The sequence below is a fragment of the Motacilla alba genome, chromosome 6, assembly GCF_015832195.1.
Source record: "Motacilla alba alba isolate MOTALB_02 chromosome 6, Motacilla_alba_V1.0_pri, whole genome shotgun sequence".
NCBI classification, from domain to species: domain Eukaryota; kingdom Metazoa; phylum Chordata; class Aves; order Passeriformes; family Motacillidae; genus Motacilla; species Motacilla alba.
The window spans coordinates 2,191,254-2,214,598 of record NC_052021.1 but is presented as its reverse complement, the minus strand read 5'-3'; the positions used below and the strand labels follow the sequence as shown (position 1 = coordinate 2,214,598).

Here is a 23,345-nt window from a genome sequence, read left to right as displayed (position 1 = left end):
CCGGGCAAGCCTCTTCCACCTGCAACCCTGCTCAGCAGAACAAAGGCTTGATGGGACTCGCAGCGTCATGGGAACATGAATCCATTCAGTCCCAGGTTCCCAGTGACACCTTGGGATGTGCCTTCTCCTGGCCAAGGGAACCTCAACAAGAACCTCCGCCACGGAGAAAAATGAAACACGCCAACTTATGGGTTTACAGAAGTTTTTATTGTTCATTAAGGAAGCTTTTGTGCAAAAAAACCAAAAAAAAAAAAAAAAAAACAAAACCAAAAGAAAAAAGGAAAAAAATCAAGACAATGTTCTTTAGAAAGCAACTGCACAGTGTCCCCCCAGCATGACTCAAGCAGGTCGGGTGCCACGGTCCACAGGAAGGGAGAAAACTAAAGGGACTCCCAGCAGCAGCACAGCACTTCCCCTGGCTCAGCTTGCCCAGCATGAATCCTACTAAAAGCCCCAGGGAAATAAAACCTTCCCGCCAACCTGCCAAGCTGTCAATGCAGCCCCCCCTCCCCCCAAGAAAGATCCACACCATCCAGTTCAAAACACCAAATGCCACGCTCCGTGCCGTGGTGTCACACAACCCGTCCCTCCAGGGCAGCACTGCCCAAGGGACGGAGCCCATCTCCTATCTGCTCCATCTGCCCCAGCTGGGATACACCACCAGAACAAGCCTGCCAAGACAGAAAGCTGCAGGTATTTCACGTCTTTAGGGGAAAATTTCATTTTTCTTCCTCTTGGTTAAAGTCACGAGTGCTTCAGCATTCAGAAAACAGGGGAGAACAACCTCTGTTGCCATCTGCCAGCCCTGCCCAGGCTTTTAGTATGCACACAGATCAACTAAAAACCCGCAGTCCAGTGGTTTTCCAATGAAAAATATTCTGCTTGCTGCTGCAGCATTGTTACTGGAGCTCCTGCATGGCCCCCACACCACAGGAACAGCAGGAGTTACCAGCATCCTTCTGAACAGGACTGGAATTTTCAAAGCTCCACATCTGCCCAGCTGCACCTTCCCAAAGGTCTCCTCAGAGCTACTTCAGTGCCCCTGCTTTGGGGATTAACCTGATCAGAGGTGCACACCCAATGCAAGCCCCGTCCCAAGCAACACAAGCAAGATTCTCACCCCCAAGGACCCTGCACATCAAGGCCTGCCATGTTCCCGGGGTAGCAAGCCTGCCTTGAAGGCTTTTTTGGGGGATTTTAGGCCATTTAAGTGGAATTTCAGAGAGGTGTGAAAAGCAGGCTCTCAAGTGTGCCAGCAGAGCTTTAAATAGCCGCTCTAGTGCTCCTACCACCTGCCATCTCTGCTCGCTGCACTTCCCACCAGAAATGGGAACTCTGGATAACAATTCCTACCTCCAGCTACTCAGAAGGGCGTCAGTGAGTGGGTGGGCAGCAGTGGGAGGTGCCCCCAGGCCTCACAGCACCTCTCAAGCTTTAGATGACTGAAATACGCTGTGAGAGAAAAAGCAGATCAGGGAACAAACAGGTTACAATAAAACCCGTTTTTCCACAAATTCCACCCTCAGTGCTGAACCCCCTTTGACATATTCCCAGCTCCTGCTGACTTGATCCTCCTCCATCTTCCAGTGACAGCTCATGCTACCTCCTCATCACCCAGCTGGCTGCTTGTGGGAAGCTGCAAGACCAAGCAGAATTGAGCAACTAGGATAAGGAAAAAGGGAGTCATTCCTCAGGTACACCAGCATGCTTCAGGAAACTGACATCCCACGGGACTGGGCTTGGCAGCAGAACACCCATGCTGGGACTGAGCAGTCAGAGGAAATCAGAAGGATGTGATCAAAGGCTGAGGGAGGGTTTTCCTTAGCTATAATAACACCAGGAGCCACAAGCGTGGTCACTCAAATGCAAAAGGCTGATCAATCAAATGCATCTTTTTAATTACCAGTGACTTTGAAAGTTAGCTGGGCACACAAAGCCCACTCCTCTGCATCTGCAGAGCTTTGAAAATTCCAGCCAAAAGGATTCCCAGATTCAATGTTATCTCTTAGAGTTCCCATACACAGAAAATAAAACATTCCAGCCAGATGTTAAAAATGCAAAGCATGTAAAATCGTCCCAATGCTGCCTACAGAAAGACATTTGGAAGTTTAGTTGCTATCTTGCTCTTTTTTTTTTTTTTGAAATTAAAAGGTAAGAGCCTTGTCTCGTTTCACCATCTCTGTCATTCCTCCCAGCACATAAACACTTCAGCCTACCAATTAAAAAAAAAAAAAAATCTACAACACACTGACTATTTTTAGGAGCATAATGGGTTAAACTGTACAATCAGAAGTATCTTTGTTAAGTCGACAATGAAAATCTGATCCTTCAACAGCAGCACTGCTACAGAAGAGTTACAACAAAGGAACTTGAAGGTCAAATTGTTAATGAGGCAGAGAGGAGGGACAGGTGAGATACAGCTCTCCGCCAACCTCGGCCCACATTTCCTAAGAGCCATGGCAAACTTTCAGAACTGGAAATTCTTCTTCTAGTTCCACACATGACGTTTGCAGTGATCAACAGCCTAAAGGGGAAGAAATAGCTGATATTAGTGGAAAAAAGCCAGTTTGCAAACAAGCAGCTCAACACCTTATCCTGAGCCAAGATCTTGGGAGCAAATCTGTTTTTCTTCAAGTAAGTGATTTCAAAGAGGACTAGAATAAATAACATCCTGAGCCTCACCAGCCAGGAGCTTTAGGAAAGAAGGCTGATGACCCTTAGCCATTAAGGCCTGGCAGAAAAAGCAATACTGGAAGCCAATTTTTAGAGGCTGCCGAGAGATTGTGACATGGTCTGTTGGCTGCAGGAACACTGACTAAATATAAAGCTGACACTGCACCTTACTATAGATTCTGAAATACTGGCAGACAGGTGTGGGACACAAAAAGGAGAGGAAAGTCAGCTTTGAGAAAGTTAACAGCTATGAAACGCCTTTTAATCAAACTAATATCATTTTGCTTATTTTGAACTGGAGTTCATTCACTTCGAAGTGCAGCAGAAGCCAAAAATGGCCCAGAAGGAGCTGTCAAAGATCAGAAGGAAACTGGAGGCAGAAGGCTGCGTTACGTACATTGCACTGAGCAGCAGTGTCCATGTTCTTACACCAGTAGCCTGGACCCCAGACACAGGCATCATTCCCCAGGAGAGGCTCTTTAGCTGACTCACACACTCCGAGTTTCTGGGAAAAGAGCAGCAGCACAGTCAGCACCTTCCTAACTGCACCAAGAGATCTCAAGTCCAGCCTTATGTCTGAGCTTCCACCTGAGGGAGCGTGGAAGCTGCACTGAGGCAGCTGCAGGAGCTCTCACTGAGGTCACACCTGCAGCTGAACCAGCAGCCACGTAACCTGACCCAGGGCAGAGTTAAGTGACTGGAACTCCTTCGTATCAAGTTCTGAAAAACAGATCTTCTAGAGAGGGGCTTTTCTCAAGAAATGTCACTTTACCTCCCGCCACATTCAGGGCACATCACACCCTGTCACTGAACCTCAGCAGTGGATAACCCCTGGCAGTCTCTCCTGCTGCCCTGGCAGTCACACAGCTGTCCATTCAGGAAGCCCCAGGCCTTGCACAAGGGGCTTGCTCCAGGCATTCAGTGTGCTGATTTTCATTCCAGCAGAGTTTCTGCATGCTAGGCACTGAAAGGCACCCAGGACAGTAGGCAGGACTGTATCAGAGCCTGCCCTCAATAAAACCAAACGCAATACTCACAGTGCAAACAAAAGTGGGATCCATCACCTCTGCCAAGAGTTGCACAACCACGGGTTCATACTGTTCCACAAACTGCACACACTGTAACAAAACACAGGGCGAGAGATTCATTCTCCTGCTGGAGCCTCTGAAAGCAGAGGAACGCGTGGTCTGCAGCAGGCAGGCCTGTGTGCTACCCTGAACACCCCAACAACACACTCCACAAGGACAAAGCAGAGGCTTGAGCTCTGCACATGGCAGAGGAGTCAGGCACTAGTCACACAACAACATCATTGTTTCTGCCAGCTCATACCTGCCTGCAGCTGTCTGTAGACACGCTGTGAGGAGATGAGGGGTCACAAGGAAAAGAACCAAACAGGACAGGCTTTGGGAAAAGAACCAAGCAGAAGAAGCTTTGACTGCAAAGCTTCGTCTCTGATCGTGGAGATCACGCCTGTCTCGAGAGGGAAGCACACACAACCAGCTGGAGACAAACTTCCTGAGCAGGACAGCAGCAAGGACTCCCAGGCACTCGTACTCAAGTTATTCCCCTAGACAAGGCTGCAGCAGGAGCACTGCCTGCCAGAACAGCCTCTCTCCCTCTAGTGGAGAGGCTCCAGAGCTGAGGAAGATGCTGCTGCTCACAGCAGAGACAAACAGCACCAATTAATAAACCAACCGCAGCTATTAAACAGCCTCACAGCAGGAAGAGCTGTTCCACAGCTGCTTTAAGCCTCTATATTCTATCCCCAGTAAACTTACAAGCAGTTGCCACTTGCTGACACTCAGCAGCCGCCTAATAAGATTTTCAGGTAAATCTTGGTATCAGTGGTCTAACAGGTGTCCCACTGGAATTACACCAGCCTACTTTCAATTACTTCATTAATCCCCCAAGTAGGATCAGTGTTGAGGGAAAAAAAACACTTTCAAGTGTTCCCACCCACTGTTCTCAGAGGATTTCCAGGCAAACCTTTCCTGACTGCAAATCAGTACAACAATCCAGCCAGTCAATTCAGACCCTTAAAGCAGACATCTATTGAAGAGCCTGCCAACTCCCAAGGATGGGAACTGAGCAAACCTAATCCCCCTGCACCCCAAACTCCTCCCAGCCTTTAGCAGAGAATGCTGTTACAAAAACCAACAAGAGAAGCTGCTCTCTAGCTTTTCCAAATACGTTCCTGCCTACAGCAGGGGGGTTGGAATTACACAGTCTAAGGTCCCTTCCAACCCAAACCATCCCAGGATTCTGTGTTCCATCCTTCTGTTCATCTCCATCTGCCTTGCCCTGACTGGAAGGCAGGCTGCCACACATCAAGGTCATTCAGCTGCCTCAGATCAAGCCTTTTCCCCCTTTTTTCTTGTTTGCTCTACTGGACAGGAGAAGCTGCTGTGCTTTGGTGCTTATTAGTAAAGGGAAAAACCTGTGAAGGATCAGGTTGCTGGACACAAGCCAGTCCCAGCTGCACCTGTGGACAGTTTGTCTCCAGCCAGAGACAAGGCATTTGGCCAAACACAGAGACCTCTGTCAGGAGTACCTGAACATTTATAGCAGAAGCAGAGACACTTGAGAGACGGACCTAAAATTAGCATATAGAAAAAATATCAGATGAAACGCTCAGAAAATGAGGTTGAGCATAACTGACACTGTTAGGACCTACGTAAACCCAACAAATCAACAGGGACAGCTCCCAGCCACCAAGACCATGGCTTTTTAGTCTGCCTCCTGCACAAACACCTTACCTGCTCACTGACAGACTCTGGCAGGAAGTGACAGACTTTTTCCAGTAAAGCTTCAATTTCAGCTGTCGTGGCATTCTTCTCTAGCTCTTTGTCTGCATAAGCCACCACCATCTTGCAGATATCACAGAAGCCACCTGAGCCAGCCGCAGGTTTCACTACAACTGAGAAGGGAAATAAAAAACCAAACCAAACATCAGTGCTTGGCTAAAGAGAAAGAGAAGAAAGGAGGCAGTATCAGCAGTGTCCTCAAAAGACATCTCATCACAGGTGAACCAGCTCGTTTTGAACACCACAGACCCCTCGTCACCCACCTGGCTGCTGGGGAAGCTTGCTGGCTGCACAGCATTTCAGCATGGCACACACAGCTTCAGGATTTGTTGCCTCCAAGAGCATGTCGATCACAGCCTGGCCATAGACCTCGATGAAGTCCTTGCACTGGTCCTTGACGCTCCCCGGGAACAGGCGGCAGACCACCTCCATCTCATGCACAATCTCCTCCTGAAGCACAGGGCAGGAGGAGGAAATGAGGGACAGAATTTGGACTCGGTTCATAAGCACACCTTTTCTGTCCCACCCAGGATAGAAATGTTGCTGTCGTGGAAACAGGCAATAAAAACGATTTTCCTTCCCCCTTTAGTGCAGCCCTGTCTCAGCCAAAGCTGGAAGGGGTACAGTGCCCACCACTCACACACCTCTGTCTTGTTGCTCTCCAAGAGGCCAGTCACTTCTTTCACCATGGTCTCACAGATTTCACACAAGGAAAAAGTCTTCTCTTGAACTGAGGCCTTCTGAGTACACAGAAGAAGAAATACACACACAGTAAATCAGCACTGGACCATATCTGACAGGGACAATTCCTAACAGCATTTACCTAGCTGCTCAGTTTGGGCTGTATTCAAAAGGTCACAGAACCCAAAACCAACCTCAAAGGACTCAGTAAAAAGCCTGTCTGAATGAACAGGCATTTTGTATGACTAATTTTAAGACTACAACCCCCAGGCTGTACAAGGAGTTGAATTTAGCAGACACAAAGAAATGAACAATCCCACAGAGACAGAAGTAAAGGGAAATATACAGTGGTTTTTAAAACACATTAATGGAGGACAACATTTCCTAGAATTGAGAGCAGCCTCCTGTTTGCAAAATACCCTTTGGAGAAGCCAAGGTGCTTCTTCAAACTCAGAGCTTCAGCATTCTGACTCTGATCCCTCATCTGCACATGCAGAGTGCTGCCCCATTTTTAAAAGGGACCAAAGTATCACTCCAAACAAAGAGCAAAACACAAACTGAGAATTTACATTTAAGGTGTCATGCAGAACTGCTGGAACAAGAGTTCCCCTTTCAATCCTCAAGCATTACCTTGTAGCTCTGGCTCAGTGTAGAGTCTTCTGTTCAAATAAATCAATCAACTTTCCTACTTCACAAATCAGCATCAGAAACAAGAAAAGGCCAGGAATTTATATGCAGGGATACTTGGATTACTCTGTACATGAAAGCTCATCTTTTTCACCTAGTTTTTTACACTGAAGCAAAAAGGAAAGTGAAGTACAAAAAGCCCGTCTTACCTCCACAATTTCCATTTTCACTTCATGAACGACCTGAGCTGGGACCAGAGGCTGAAGGGGAACAGACTTCACAGAAGAACAGAAGCCAACCATTGCACAAATGTCCTTTGGTTGCTGGAAAGAGATGTATAAGCAATTTTTAAAAGTCTAGAAGTCCCTGCCCTTTCTACAGAGCCCGTGAGCAGGCACAGAGAGCAAAATTTTGAAAGGCTCCAAGACAACTTAAAGTTTCATGACTACTTCTACTTCAAGTATTGCCAAAGCATTTGGTAAGGTTATAGGCAGGACAGCTACTGGATGGAATTTAGCAGTTCCTGTTACAGAGGAAGAGGTTAAAAACCCCATTTTAAAAAACCCATGAGCCCACACACTTTGCAAGCCCTTCAAAAGGAGTTGACTTAAGAGCTACCAACACCAGAACAAGCCACCAGCAGCATCACATCAGAGCTGCATCCACAAAGCTGCTCCCCAGCTTTAAGTAATCACAGAAGAGGCCAATTATCCTGACTTCAGAGTTCACCCAAAAGCTGAAAGAAATGCCTAGAAGAACCTCTTTCCTCATCCACAAGCTACCTTCTTTAAAGCTGCCAGAAACATCACATTCTGCAAACAGAAACAGTTTCTCGCATTACTGAACACAGCCTACAAGAAACAAAAGTTGAGCTTGTTAAAACCCAAGCCTAACCATTTGTACTGCAACAATTGAGCTTGCAGTGTTCTCACAGCAAGAGGAAACAGCAAACAGAAACCAAGTCTGTAAAAAGGCTTTCTTTCTCAAAGAAATACACTCTTCATGCATTTCTTTTTGGAACATACATTACCAAATGCACAAAGAAATGTCAGACATGAGGCACACTGTTCTAAGGAGGACACCCAAAGTGAGAAAGGCTGTACAGAGTGAGACACAAAACTTGCATTTTCTCACCTAAAGCTAGAAAAAGACACCCTTGGTCCTACAGGTGATTAGAAGATCACATCTCACCCTGTTCCAAGCTTCCTACAGCAGAGGCTTATCCCAGAGTTAATATTAATACATCATGCTACAATCCCATGCACAGGCAAAAGCAGCACCTCAGAGACACTGTGCTGCTTCAGACTACCCTAGGCAGCACCTTTAAGTCAAGCCCTTTGGTTCATGCATTGTAAGAAGCAGTTCCAGGTGTTAATGTTACAGCAACACCCACATACACACGTTCCCTCACAGAGGGATGACAGACACAAGGTCCCACAGGACAGGTTCATTTAAAAGCCCAAATTGCTCTAGGAAGCTTTCACCTTTTCAGTTCATAAAATTCAAACATCTGTACCATTGTCCTAGATTTAAAGGTTAACCAAGGAAAGACCTGGGGACAGCTTTGCTCAAGCCCTTTTGAGCCCAGACTTTAAACCAGCAGCTGCCAGGAGCCACTGGCACGCTTTTTCCACATCTTCTTCTGTAAGAGGGAGGATATTTTCTGCTCTACTGGCCAAAGCATAATCAAGTTGAAATCTTGGTAGCACAAAGTGGTATCTGGAGCTGGAAGTAGGACTGATGCACTGGAGGAAGCCTTTAGTCTCTCTTTTCATCACATAAATATCCCTTGTATCTGTCAGCACCAAGCACAGTCACACCAAGTGTACAGCTAAGAGAGCAAGAAGTGAACTACAAGCCCTTTAACAGCAAAGGGTGAACTACAAGCAGGCTATCACCACAGGCAAGTTGCTCACCTACCTGATCCTTCTGTTGACAGGGGAGATTGGAGACAGAGGAAGAAAGGAGAAATTGAAGATAACAGTTAAGAGAAAAAAACACATCAAGCACTTGGAGCTGCATATATTCTTCCCACAAAGATAAAGGAATATGACACAGTCCCCACCCCAGAGATCCTCAGCTACAGCAACTCACATTTAATTGCACAGTGCTAACCAGCATTATTCATCTGCAGTCATTAAGGCATCCTCCAGAGAGTCTGGGCAACACTCAGATGCACACAAGGCGTAGTCATATTCCAATTTCAACTATTAACAACACACTGCATTGCAATGCTTAGAATGAGAAACTAAGTGCTGCTGGAACAAACATTGACTTCCCCCCCAAATGTTTAAGGAACAGGATGAGCTTCTAAGTGGCCTATAGCAACTGGAAACAAGAAAAGGCCACTATGTTGCCAAATTCAGGTTCAAGTCAGCCAGATATTCACCCGTAATTTGTTATGTCACCTGGGGCATCTACAGACTGCACTAAGGAAAGGCTTAGCCATCTTTTTTAAAGGCCCCCAGCTCTCTGGATAAAGGTATGAGGTAAAAGTATGCTGCTGCAGAAGGTACCCTCAATTCCCATGGCTCCTGCCAGGAGCCCAGAGAGCAGGAACCTTTAGACAGCAACTCCAGAAGGATGTGTAGCCTTGCTTCCAGGAGACACCTTATCTCTCACACATGACCTAATTTTGCAATACTATGACAAAGCCAGCTCTAATATCCTTAACACAGTATTTGGGGGAGGGGGAAGTGGTGTAAGCACAGGAATGAGATAAAAAAATATAAAGGAACGTGTGTAATGTATTTTCATATTTCAAAGGATAAGAGTGCCTTTTGCACTGCAGAAGTGGTTATAAAATGGAAGGAAATGTGCTAAAGAAAGCATCCTGAAACTGCTAACCAAAAAACACCAAGTTCAAAGCATTAACACCAAGAATTACAGAGCAAGGGATCTCCCCAAAGTTTTACTGCAGCGCATGTTTCCTGTTTCCAAAGAAGTTAGCTACACAAGCCAGAAACTGAACTGAGAGCAAATACTGCACTCTGCTGATCTTACCATGTGCATCATCATCTGGATGGCCAAGTCAGAATACTCAGAGATGTAGGTCTTGCACTGCAGAAAGTGGGAAGAGAAAGTCTTGTGACTACCAAACCACTCACGCTGTAGAGTCCATCTAGAATTTTCTAATACGTCTCAAGGTATTAATTTGCCGGCTCTACTGCATAACAACAGGTCTTTCAGAGCTTGGCCCAAATACAAGATGGCATTGCAGGTTACAAAACTGCTGCACAGGTAACTGTTTAACCTCTTCTCTTCCTCTCAGGGCAAAAAGCCCCAGCCTCCACTGACAGAACCACATTACCCACCCAGACCATGTTTGTGGAAAAGGCCTCTAAAGGCCAGAAGCAATCTGGAGTCCTCCTCCTGCTCCCCACTTCCACACATCCCACCCAACTTTCCTGACCACAAAGTTTACAATTTCGGTGTTGTTATTGTTATACTGTGTTAACACGTGCAACAGAGTTTCCTTTGTAATACTAAATAGAGAATACGATCAGGGGATTAAAGCATTGAACAAACCATTTTATGTTTGCTTACAGGAACAGAATTTTCCAATAAAAAAAGGACAGTTTACCATATCGGACATCCCAGGTCCCAAACGGTCACACTCCTCCTTGGCATGAGCAACCAAAGACTTCACAAAAGAGGAGTTTGTCTTCACAGCTTCCTGAACATCAGTGACCAGCTGAATGCAATCCTGGCACACATCCCCACTGGCCTGGACAAAGAGAGAAAGGAAACTCAAGTTGACACAACTTCACATGACATGTTTCAGAAGCTCCTGCTACTACCAAGTTTAACAAGCTATTCTGAGCCATGTATAAACCTTAATAAATAGTCTGGAGAAAGCTTTGAAGCCTCTGCTAGTAGGGAGACGGACGAGCTACTGCTGGTGTGTGCAGCAGCCACTAGATGGAGATTAGGTACCTACTTGGCTCCAAAGCTGAGATAATAGTTAAGATACCCAATCTTCAAATCTCTTGGTTTTGTTACAGACCACAGTGGGGAGGTTTCTAAATCTGGCATAGATCTTACCTGCTTCACCCACAGCAGCTTGTTCTCAGCTCCCACACCCTGGCTTGCTGTCAACACTCAGCCTCTGCACCCAAGTTCATTGCCTCATCTCTTCCCCTTTGTCAACTATTTGTTCTTTTCCAATCCAGTCTGTCACCCTTGCATTCAGAGACAAATACATCCCCTGAAGGGCACAGCTAGCAGGTCGGGAAGAGCTGTTCTTCCTTTGAACCCTGGTGCCAAGCTTTCTCTCAGAAGAAATTGTTTCCAGCAAGATCTGCTTGATTACCACAGTCCTGGATGGCAACAGCACAGCACAAGACTTGCCTTTGCAGACTGTAGAACTTAATCCAAGACTATACACACACTAGAACAGCCCTTAGTCCTAGGCTTACCTTAGGCTTCTGCTTGGGCTTGTCCTGAGGGTAAAGGAGAAGAGGCACGTTAGCCATGAACGGGGATGCCAGCTCAGAGAAATCCAGCTCTGGGATCTTGTTGGTCTGGAGCTGTTTCTGGAGCTTCATTGCTGCAAGGTGCTTCTGAAGGGAGTGGCACAGAGCAAGGGCACTGCACACAACCTCAGGTTTATCCTGGGGGAGACAAGAGACACACATAAAGCTCCAAACTGATGTCACTTTTAAAGTTCAGAGTGGAGAGTCATTCAGCTGAAACGTGGTAAGACAGGGAAAATGTTTCATAGCAAGGAAGGAGTCTTCAAACTAACAGTACCAGTGATCCACAAAGGATTCATATGCACAATCTGAGGCAGAAGTGAAATTCTGGCATCAAGAGGAGCACAACTTTTAATACCAACAGCTGAAAATCGTTATCTACTTACAAGCTCTTCCTTGATCATATCCATGATAACTGGTAGGTAGGAATCCACAATTTCTTTGCACTCAGAGACGAGGCCTGGGTCAGGAAGAAACTCGCAGGTCTTTTCCAAGTAAGAGCGGATCTCATCCTATGAAAGATGAGGTGAGCAGAGACAGATTATATCTCTCTCTCAAATGCTCATTCCATTCCCAAAATGCACAATGCAAAGCCTGAAACAAGCTCCTCGGACCCGGGTAGGTCCAGGTAGCAACAAGCAGAACTAGAATGAGGTTCTGGACCTTCGATGTGACCCCGCCACAGCACAAACATGTCACACTGCTTGTGTGGCCTGCACAGCCCAGCCTTGCCAGAACACAACATTGACAATTAAGAGGAGAAAGTGAACTTCTGGGCTCATGGGACAGTGACTTATTTATACAAAGTACCCACAGGTTGACATGAAAAAGGGAAGCAGTGCCCACAAACCAAAACAAAGGCCAGCTGGTGTAACCACCCACTCCTAGAGACTGCAGTACCCCACCTTTTAATACTGGTGCCCCACTGGCACTAGAACAACTTTATTAAGCCTCTACAGTACATCAGGGATGTGTTAAGGCATGGGAGGCTTTAGAATTTGCTAATTTCTAAACCAGCAGAGGCTGTTTAAAAGCCTTTCCCCATGCACTCTAGTCCCTTTCAACATCTGCTGCTTATGTTGGGAAAGCACCAGAGGCTACTCTTCCATCCCCTCACCACGAGACCTTGAAACCAAACAGTGTTTTGGGGTGCTTACCTCAGTGCCATTATCCTTTAAAATTTTGCCAGCAACTGTCACAAGCTCCTTACACAAGTCACAGGGAATACTGCTCTGCAGAGAGAAGCTGAGAGTTACTTGGAGAAAGAATTTAGTGCCTGTAAGAGCAGAGTGTGAACAACAGCACAAAGGGCAAACATTACACCTGGAATCAAGGAAGAAATACTGTTTGAGGCCAGGGTGGGAAGAGGTATTTTTAAACAGAGTGAGGCTATTTCAGGCATGTCCAACTACATTTTTGTCAGCAAACCAATGAAGAAGCTGGCATGCTAGTGCCTGTTCATTTCACCTCCTCCCAGTCCCTTGAAATACAAAGTTGATTGCCCCAAGACACCTTCTCCTTTAACCTTTTCCTTCAGAGTTCACACTTGCCAGAAATCTTAGAACATTTCAGGCTACTTCAACCATTGCGGCTGTGCTCTGACATTCCTCCCTTCCCCTACTTTTCCTTAAACTGAAGTATCTCTGCACAGATACAGCCAATGTGGACTGAATGCATCTGTAAGTAAAACACCTTTTTCTCCCCTAGAAAACTGTGGAACAATACCCAAACTACAGCTACATCTAGTAAAGCAGCCCTCACATTTAGTGGAAATGCAACTTGAAAAGCTGTTGTGACTAAATGTAACATTTGCACTATTATTTACTGTCACGCCTTCCATAATTTAGCATAATGGTGCATCTTCCTGGGAATTTTAACCTTTGAGAAAGAACTAAACAAATACACAGCCTGTTCGTAATAATTGCTCAAGTTCAGAAAAGACTCCTCTGAATTAGGAGTCAGTGACAATACAGAGGAACAAGTGAAATCCACTAGCTCCATTCCATACATTGCTGGGTGATTGTGCAACAGGTCACGGGAGAAGTCAGCAGACAGGTTGTGCAAGGCAGAGCAGTGAAAAGCAACCTCCATGCACCACCCAAATTAAGGCACTGCAACCTCGGCAGAGTCTGATGCAGCACTTAACTCCGATCAGAGACTTGAGAAATCTTCCTCAGAGTGTGTGGAAAGCAGCCACCCGAGCCCCAGGTGGGGCTGGGGGCTCTCAGAGGCTGGCACTTACCACGGCGGGCTTGTTCCAGACGTTCTGCTGGCAGTGTTTGACTGCCCCGCACTGCGAGGCCGTGCGAATGCTCTGGCACCACACCTCCGGCCCCTTGGCGCACTCCTTCTGCCACAGCACAGGGCTGGCCACGGCTGCCAGAGAGAGCAAACTGCATCAGCCTTTCCAGCTGCCAAAACAACCACCTGCTTATTCACGTTTTTAAACGCATTGCAACCCAGAAATTTTTGGCCTGTCCCAAACACAGGTTACAGAGTCAGAGAAAAAAAAAAAAAAAAAACAGAAAAGCCGTAAAAGTTGAACCTCCCGAGTCTCAGCACCTCAGCAGTCTGCTCCCCCATCATCCACCTTTTGTAAAAAAAACGTAAAATCCCAAAATACAAAACCTGGCTTTGCTTAGCACGCAAGAACCACCAGATGATTTGAAACAGATAAACTGTTCATTACAGAAATCCACCCTGCAGACAGCTGATTGCCAAGCGACAAGCTCCCTGTTCTCCTGCCCTACCGGCACTTCAGCTCTGAGCCAGCTTGTGATTGCTGCCCGCATTCCTCCTCCCACATGAAGCATCCTGTTCTCACACAGCAAGCGAGAGAGGGAGGAAAGATTTTAGATTAGGAGCCACAACAATGTACGCACTGCATGCAAGACTTAAGAGCAGGTACACACCAAAACACGGAGCATAAACAGAAAGCTTTAAGAATGTTCTTAAGGAATGTTCTATCATACTTTTTAAGCACACTAAATCTATTTAGACTTCCTTTTTTTTTTTTTCTCTTGGTTAGGTCTTCAACTGTGTACAGAAAAATCTGCGGGTGTCCAGTCCTTTTCTGGACATTACCTCCCATCCCATGTGGGACTGCCATGCAACCTGCAGAGCTTTCAAGTAAGATACAGAATATCTTCTCTGGACAGTCCTGGAAAAGAAATGTGAAGTATCTGCCCTATGAGCAATCAGCAGGACAAGTGAATCAAATGCATGTTTTTGCTGACTTTCCAAGAGTTTTATTTTTTAAATTGTGCTGTGTGGACCTGGCACCCAACTTCTCCCAGTTTCTAAAACCACCCTGTGTGTCAGTAAGCTCTGTTTCCTCAGGAGACAATGCCCTACATTGCACTAACCAATCAAGAAACAACTCCTAAAATCCTACAGCAGGCAGCCTCCAAAGAAATCCACCACGGTCCAAGCCTACAAAGCACTGCTGCCAAACTTTACAAAAATTTAAAAAATACAAACCGAAACATAAACCCAACCTGTTCAAACCTATCAGCTGCACAGGTGTTTTCTTTACATCAGTGCTGTTTGCACTTCACAAAACCCTGTAGAACTACTCTGTCAGCCACAAGGCAGGAGTTCAGGTGTTGCATTCCTACGAAGCTTCTGGTAATGTTACAGCAGATGAACAATCACTTTCCCATTTCTCACGCCTTGTTGCAGGCAATTAGAGGATCGATTTAAAGCTGAATTACCAGTGCATCCACAAGGTACACGGCCAGCACTCACCAAACAGCCAGATAAACGCTGCTTTATAGGTGGCATTCTGCAGCCTTCTCAGCTGTTGATTTATAAAGCCTGTTTACACTGGGCTTCAGAGGAATGACCCATTTATTTTAAGAAAAACGTGCTTTGCACGCCTGATTTTTTTACACAAGAGCTTGAAGCCTGTCACCCTCTCTCCCAGTAAAAAGCTTCATTGCATATTACCCTTGAGCAGCACAGCGCACTGGTACTGCCTGGGAGACTGCAGGAGTAAGACTTCAAAGCTTCTAATAATGTATGGTTAGCAAAATATTTACAGCCTGTTCTAAACTGCAGCATTATTGATCTGGAAGCCCTAAGAATAGTTAATTTTCAAAGTCAGAGTGGTCAGCCAAAGAGCTGTCAGCCCTGGCAGGGTGACAGTAAACAAGAATACACTTGGTTGAGGGAAAGTTATTCTTCCCTTTCAGATACTGGCACAGAACAGTGGTAGGAAGGCTCTGGAAGGCAGAGTCAAGCTCTGAAGGAAGTCAGTCAAGACCTGGACTTTAAACAGTGGAATCAAGGATTCCCAACTATTTACAAGCACAGCTTTTAACCTAGGCCTTTATCAAAAGGCTATTACTCCTCCTACACTGAAACACACTGTAAACTACAAAACTGAACTATACAACTGCAATAACAGTTATTCCAAGCAGTCTCTCACACTCTTGATTTAGGAGAGTGTCTTGAAGCCAAATGGAGGCATTCATGCTGTAACTTGCACTGGTTTGATCAGGCTCTTAGTGAGCTTTCAGGTTTTGTTTGATTATTTTAAGATCCTGTCACTGTAAGACTTTTCAGATCTGTACCAGCTTCAGCACAATGTCTTGTTCCTTCTTCCTCACAGCCTCAACAATAGATCATTATTAAGTGTATGGCAAAAATACTATACTTCACATTTATTTTCAGTAATCACCTTTGCTGGCTGCGCGTCAAGACAACTCTAAATTTTAATGTTTTCAGTACAGATCTTTCCAGTCAGGCAGTGACTAAGCAATTTTGTTTGTTAGGGCCACACATGGCTGGCACATTTTAGAGCAGCTACAGAACAAAGATGACACACACTAATCACAGCTTCTTTTCTGACACTTTCCACAGTGACTTCAAACACAGTTAAATTCTTACAAGTTTGTTCTGTACTATGGGGAAATACTTTTCTTTGAAATATTATATCCAATATGAAAGGATACACCTTCATTGCAACAGTATCCACCCTCCCTTTCTGAACGTCCTGGGAGAAACAGAAACAAAGCTACAAAACTCTGCATTTATTCAGATCCTGCAGACTCAGCAAAGAGCTCGAAACTCTCCACTGTTACCACTTTTTCCCTTTCAGCTTGCTCTCCTATTTAACTATGAAACAGAATTTTTCCCTCGTATATGAACTTACATTACAACAAAAGCAAACATGCCAGTGAAGCGTGTGTTAACACCTTGCGGTCTCTCAGAACAAATAGTTTTGAGTTTTGACTCTTCCCTCCAAATAACCTTTGCTACAAAAGAAGTAACACCTTAACTTGGTATTTCACATCCCCAGCACGGCAGCAACCCAAGAGAAAGCAAATAAAGATAAACCCAAAGGAATTGCTTGCTTTGTTATCTCTGGCATCTCTTTATTTTGTATTTTGTTCTTTACCTAAGGTCATCCATTTTTTAACATATTTCTCCCTTCTCCGCAGATCAGCTCTCAACAGCCTCATGTCATGCCCAGCAAGAGCTATCCCCCCCGTTTCCTCAAGTTCTTGCAAGCCACTGTTTTCAGAGCATCAAACACCTGTGCAGGCCAAGGTGCTCCTTTACTCGTCCTCTTCACTGGTTTCTCCCTGCCTGAACCACTCCAGATGTGGCTTCTTCAACGTAAGAAAAAGGAGCCTTTGCTTTACCAAGTTTGTCCTAACACACAGAGACAAATTTGGGAAGTAGAGGCGATGGCCCCCTCAGAAAATATCACCTTTTCCACTCGGCTTATGGAGCCATGCATGTGAAAGCACAGCCCGGTTCTTCACTCCTCTCCAGGAAACAGGAACCTAAAAGGAAGGAAGCTTATAATGTCTGGATTATCGTTCTGCAAGGACAGCTACAGGAAAATTGCTGGGCAATTACCTTTCTTGGAAAACACCTTCCCTCCCCTCAAGCATTTGTCTCACTCTTCTTCCACGGAGAGTGAGTCGGAATTTTTTCCTCTAGATTCTCAGAAAAACATCCTAAGAAATCCCCTCCAAAGCTGCACCGAAGCTACACATGAGCCTTAAAATTTAACACCTTATATAAGAGTCAAGGAACAGGGATTCTGAGGGGCCAGACCAGATTCCCTAAAGAGCCAGAGGATGAACCAGAAAACTACCATCCAGAACACAAAAGGAATTCAACCTCCTCCAGCCTCCTCCAAACCCAACTGCTAGAAAAACCCTTGGTTACAAACAAATTAACCTGTAATTCGGACAAAAAACCCAACAAATAAACAAAAAAACCCACGAGGAAAGTGCTGAGCTGCTGTTCAACTCAATGGATTGCAGAAAAATGTGAAGATCATTTAGGGTGCTGTCAACTCTCATGCTTTTGTCACAGTCCAACCTGCCAAAGTACATTAACCTATTCATCAGCAAGGATGTCATTCCCAGGCTGTCCTACTTGCAATGCTAAAAAAAATTAAAAATTCCTTGTCTCCCAGAGACACCACAGACCGAGCAAATGCATCAGCCTGTGCCATCTGTGCTCTGCCAGTTACTGACTTGTCCCCATGTCCTCTGAGACTTGCAAAAGCGAAGTGTGTTTAAGTTAAAGAAGTCAAGAGGGATCAACTTCTCTTCACCAAAGTTTACAAAGTGTCAAGAAGTGAAGGAGTGACCCCAACCTCAAGTTATCTGAAGGGCTCAATACTCCACAGCCTCTCTGGCCAGTTAATGAGTAAAACTTCAAAAGTTGTAACCACATCACACACCAGTGACTCCTGCCAAAGAGCTCCTGCACCTCTGGATTAATGAGGCAGTAAAGTGACCATAAGATTTAGGGGATTACAGGCAATTTGAAGAAAAAGTGAAGGAAACGTGGCTAGCTGTTAGCAGCATTCCAGTTAAAAATGAGTCTTCCTATCCAATATCTGCTGAGGAAAAACCAAACATGAAACATTTCTAACATTTCACCTAGCATGATGGGCAAGAGATGAGTTTGGAGTTAACACCACAAGCAGGCTGTTCCTCAAAGCTGGGAACTCACTCTCATTTTGGCACACTGCCTCTGCCTCAGGCGCTCCCTTGCTTCCCCCACCAGGGCACAGGAGGACAAGAGAAGCAGTGTGTGTAGGTACAGGCAATCCCCATAAAGTTAAAGAGAGCAGAGAACTGGATGGGCTGGGACAGTAAAAGCACCTCTACTGGCCCAGTAAATTGTCCCAGGCAACTGCAAATGTTGCAAAAGAAAAGTTTCCAAGTTGGCCAGATGTTGCCAAACAAGGCCTGACTGCTGCCTGAGATTTTCCTAAGGCAGAATCCCAAAGAGGTAAGCGGAATGTTCCAGGGCACCTGGCAGTCATCAGGAGTAAGTGGCCCCATACTGAATGCTAAGATATTCCCAAAAAGTTATGAGCAGCATTTTTCCCTGCAGCACATGCCTGTAGAAATACTCTAAAATGTTTGGGGCATACTTGTGGTACATCTCCATTCTTTCTGGGTTTGTTCTGAGGGTTTTTTAGGGGAGAGACGCAGGGGACAGATTTAATGTGAGTCTCTGCTGAAATCCTGTATTTATCATTCCTTTTTCACTAGATAAATATATGCATGACACAAAGACTGGGAAAATCTGCTATCAGGCAACTGAAACCAAACCCTGCCTCATGACCAAATACAGAGAAGCACTGCCCTAAAATACATACACACGCTTCAATGTAGCCTTTTCAATTGCACAGGAACTCTGATATTTTAGTAGCAGCAAACAAAGTGCATTTAAAAGCTGCTCCATTAAAAAAAAGTCAGAACAGAAAGTGGGTAAATCCTTTAAGAAAAAATAAACACTTTTTGTGTCAGAGTTCTAAGGCGTTGCCCCAACCTGCTTTGAAGAATGAGATCTACAGAAGATATTGAAACAAAAACCCACGGCAGGCAGCAGGAACTGCTCCTGCTTCCCTTACAGATACAAAACCAAGATGTCCCTGCATTTTATCCCAGAAAAGCCTTCCCTGAAATAGCACAGTCCAACCTCCCGGGGAGCCTCAGCTGACATCAGGTGACACATCCAGTTTTGCTGACAAGCTCCGTCTCCCTCGCTGCCCCCTCCCATCCCCTCGGTGCTGGGAGGCTGCCGGAGCAGCTCCGGCGCGGTGCACGAACAGCACGGACCGGGAAAGGCGGCCCGGGGCTCGGGCAGCTCTGCTGGGCGTGACCGAGGGAGGGCAGAAGGGCTGGCCCAGCTCCTCCAGACACAACCAACAGCAACCCTTTCTATTTATACCTGCCCGGCAAACAAGCGGGGCATTGCGCAAGGGCAGGTTTACACAGGGCACATGACTGCACCGGCTTCGCTATGCGACAGCCTGACCGTGCCTCACAGCCAGTTACTCCTCCAAGAAAACACTGATTTTATTTGTACATACTCACAGCACCATTTAGGTTGGAAAACACCTCGAAGGATCATCGAGTCCATGCTGTGACCCATCACCACCTTGTCATCCAGAGCAGAGCACTGAGTGCCAGCTCTGACATTTCCTGAACACCTCCAGGGGTGGTGACTCCACCGCCTGCCTGGGCAGCCCATTCCAACACCTGACAGCCCTTCCTGAGAAGGAACTTCTCCTGATTTCCAACCTGGATTTACCCTCCAGACCCTTCCCTTCGCTGGATGTGCTCCAGCACCTCAGTGTCCTTCCTGTGGTGAAGGCCCAGAACTGGATCTGGAGGTGTGAGGTGGAGGTGTGGGCTCAGCAGCGCCCAGCACAGGGGGACAGTCACTGCCGGCTCACCCTGGACACACCAATGCTTGTGGTTGTGATATTTTATGAAATCCCTCTGCTAGGATTTTCTTCTCCTGAGAAGCTGAAGGGCCTCAGCTTCAAGTGTAAACAATTTGTTATCTGCTGCTGTGGGATGCAGCAGGTGCTTCCTCCATTGCTCACTGTGGGATGTTTCTGCTTGGTGGCCAATCCAGGAGGCAGCAGCTCTCGGACTCTCTGGGAGTCACAGAACTTTGTTATTCATTCCTTTCTATTCCTGTCTCGCCTTCTGATGAATCTTTCTCTCTGTTCTTTGTAGTATAGTTATAGTGTGGTCTTTTTTAATGTAATATATATCATAATATAATAAACCAGCCTTGTGAAATGGAGTCAAGATCTCTCCTTTGCTTCACCAAGTCCAGGCTGCCCAGAAGACCCACAATAATAAATAGTAACCCCAGACGTAGCAATAAATGCTGGCACAAGACACCTTCCCCTCTTCTCCTAATTTTATCAGCTGCAGTGGGCTGCACCAGCTGGCTTTTTTGGTTTTTTTTTTTTCCTTAGAAACCACATTCATAGCAGAACAAGCCTGCAAACTACAGAACAGTCCAGTTATCTGCTTTTCCCACATCCTCAAGAAAACTCAAGCCAGGCTAATTCAGCTCACAAATTTCCTGTCCCCACATGTTCTGACCGGTGTTTGCTAGAGGAATTACACATTAACTTCAATCTGCCTTCCCTACAAGGTTTTAAGTCTACTATTTCAGGGGAGGGGGGGGATGAGAAAAAAATCATATCCTCAAAGTTTTTACTTTTCACTCCCAGCTTAACTTTTAATTTAGCAAAAAGCGAGGGGAATACTCAGCTAAAGAGAAAGTGAGTCCTGCTTTAACAGCACACCCAGCCTTTCTCCTCCCTGCCTGGCCACAAAGACAAGAAATAATCAGAGTGCACATCAGTAGTCCGGAGATGCCAGGACCTGTACACCCTGCTTTAATTCCTCCGTGTCTCCCTTAAAGGGAAGATGCACAGAAGCCCTGTAAGTAGGTCAACCAAAAACCCTCACGGCCTGTAAGGCAGCCAAGTGACTCCATTAGGATCTGACAAGGGTGGCTGAGTGTTTGCACAGCTAATTAGCCAGCTTGGCAGACAAAAACGGTGTTTCGGGCTGTCACAGCAAAATCTTCAGGAAAATCTGCAGGGTAGGTGAGGCAACGAGCTCTCAGAACCCTGGTGAGAGAAGACAGCTGTTTATTTGTGTAAAAAGAGTGACTTCTAAGGAAAAACAGGCCTGACTAGTCTCCTGCTGCCCTCAGCTGCATGACATGCCTTTAACAGGTAGGCCGAGAGAACTCTCATTGCTGAACTGGTTTCTCATCACAATTTCCCTAAACACACTAAAGGGAAAGCTGGTGGATACTTCAAGGTGAAGCCTTTTCACTTTCAAAGCCCAAGAAGCTGCAATGATTTCAGCGATCTGGAAGCAGTCCCAGAAGGAGTGGCAACTGATGGCAGCTAATTCAGCGCAGAGCAGACTCAAAGGACACTATGAAAGCACAAAAACATGCAGAGTGAAAGCTGATATTTGCTTTCTTGCTTCCTGCCTGAAAAGTTCTGAGGTAACCCATTAAACTATCCACATATCAGCATATTAAATAGCATCAGTATGTCTAGGGGAAAATGTCCCTGTCCGAGGCAGAGGGCTGGAACTAGATGACCTTTAAGGTCCCTTCCAACCCAGGCCATCCTACGATTTTATGACATTAAAACTACAATGAAGTACAAAACTCATGTGCAATCATGAAAAATTTCACAGGATTATTTACTGTATTGTGCCAGCTGGTTTCTCCTATGGCCTTCAAACAGCCAGTTGGGCTTTTTTTTTTTAACTTTTGAAATGCTGCAGGTTAAACTTGTGAGCAAATAAGCTTTAATATTAAAATAGTCGAATTTAGAAGAAAATTCTCCAAGTAACTGTGCACATCACTGCCTGTGTAAGTCCTTACATTTTGGGCTTTCCAGCTATTCCAGCCCACAGCCTAAAGGTGTATTACCACTCGGCAGACTATGAATCATTTCTGTACCTCTGTCAAGCTTCTGCAATGTACAAAACACAAGCGTTGCATGTCCTAACCTCGAACCTTACAGCCAAAGGGAGACGATTACCCATTGCCCCCATCACTTTCACCTCCGCAACAATAGGCAGTGAGACGGCGGGCAGCAAAATCGGTGGAATTTTCCACAGGGAGCAGGAGAGCCTAATGCAGAAACACAACAGCAAAGGCAACCTCCCGCCATCCGCAAGAGGATTAGCAGCCATCTATCCCTGAAGTGGAGGAGATAAACAGCGCTGCTGGCAGGAAAAAAAACCAGTCCCTGCCGACTGTCCCCAGCAGCCCGGGCTCCGAGCTGCCCGATCCGTGAGGGCCGCGGATGCACACCGAGCACGCTTCCATCGGGAAACCATTTCCCCACCAGCAGCGGGAACGGCCGGATCCTCACGGGGACTTCTCCCCGCCTTGCCCTGGAGCTATTTTTAGGAGTTCTCCCCCCTCAAAACACAGCCTTTCCACCACAGCCACCCCGATGGCGCCCTAGAAACCCCCACTGCCCCCACGCTCCCTCATCGCTCCCGCTCCGTTTGGGATGCGGCAGCGGGGGAATACAAACAGCGCACGGCCGGCCTTTGCCCCTCCGCGCTGCCCTCATCCCGCTCACGCCGGGCGCTCTCCCCGAGCCCGCCGGGGCTGAGCCGGATGGGGAAGGGGCTCGGCAGGCGGAGGGCAGCGCTTACCGGCGGCCAGGAGCCCGAGGAGGCTGAGGAGCCCGAGGATCAGCGGCCGCGCCATCGTTCCGCCTCCGCGCCCGTCTGCAATGCGGCGCCGCCGGCACCGCCCGCGCCCGCCTTTATATAGGGGCGGGACGCGCAGGCGCGCGCGCCGCTCCGCCCCCCGCGCACGCGCAGTGGCGGGACTGGGGGGGCAGGGGGCGTGAGGGGCCGAGGCCTCTGAGGGGCGGGGGAAATGGCGGCCGGGAGCTCGCCTTCGGCGGCCGGGGCGGCGGCTCCCCAAGCGCCCTGCGGCGTCTGGCCGGGAAGAAATAAAGCCTTCAAGGCGATTTTTGCCTCCACGGGCGCTGCCCTGAGGCAGCGGGAGTCCCAAAGGCAGGAGTCCCCCCACACAGACCAGCCAGGCTGGCAGCGTCTGATTGAGGCACGCACCAGCATGGAGGCACAGTGTTGAGGGGTTGGAATGCGCCTTTTTCAATCCTCTGCCTTGAGCTTCCCACTAGAGCAGGCTGCCTCCCACCTGGCTTTGAACAGCTCCCGGATGGTGTGTCCACAAACCTCCCTGTGCACTGTGTGCCAGTGCCTCAACCCCCTCAGAGTCATAA

At 46.8% G+C, this 23,345-nt stretch overlaps 1 protein-coding gene across 10 annotated transcripts; it reads right to left on the bottom strand.

The window, feature by feature from the left end:
- Positions 1-221: 221 nt before the first annotated feature.
- Positions 222-22,898, bottom strand: LOC119702480 (prosaposin). Of its 10 annotated transcripts, none has more exons than XM_038140664.1 (16): positions 22,747-22,898; positions 13,503-13,636; positions 12,418-12,492; positions 11,647-11,772; positions 11,204-11,398; positions 10,369-10,512; positions 9,789-9,845; positions 8,706-8,714; positions 6,995-7,108; positions 6,122-6,217; positions 5,741-5,927; positions 5,430-5,590; positions 5,225-5,266; positions 3,711-3,791; positions 3,071-3,178; positions 222-2,524 (listed from the first exon to the last, which is right to left on the bottom strand). In XM_038140664.1, the coding sequence occupies exons 1-16, from the start codon at positions 22,799-22,801 to the stop codon at positions 2,489-2,491; spliced, it is 1,620 nt and encodes a 539-aa protein (XP_037996592.1). In that variant the 5' UTR covers positions 22,802-22,898; the 3' UTR covers positions 222-2,488. The 10 variants fall into 10 exon arrangements, with proteins under 10 accessions (XP_037996592.1, XP_037996595.1, XP_037996594.1 ...); XM_038140667.1 differs by having other exon boundaries at positions 6,122-6,214; XM_038140666.1 differs by having other exon boundaries at positions 8,706-8,711.
- Positions 22,899-23,345: the final 447 nt, after the last annotated feature.

Bases quoted from the DNA above. Each gene is read 5' to 3' on its own strand.
- LOC119702480 (XM_038140664.1), bottom strand. From the start codon at position 22,801: ATGGCGCGGCCGCTGATCCTCGGGCTCCTCAGCCTCCTCGGGCTCCTG. The intron at 11,773-12,417 runs GTAAGCACCCCA...CATCTTTCATAG, and splicing joins TAAAGGATAATGGCACTGAG to GATGAGATCCGCTCTTACTT. The intron at 11,399-11,646 runs GTAAGTAGATAA...TGTCTCCCCCAG, and splicing joins ATATGATCAAGGAAGAGCTT to GATAAACCTGAGGTTGTGTG.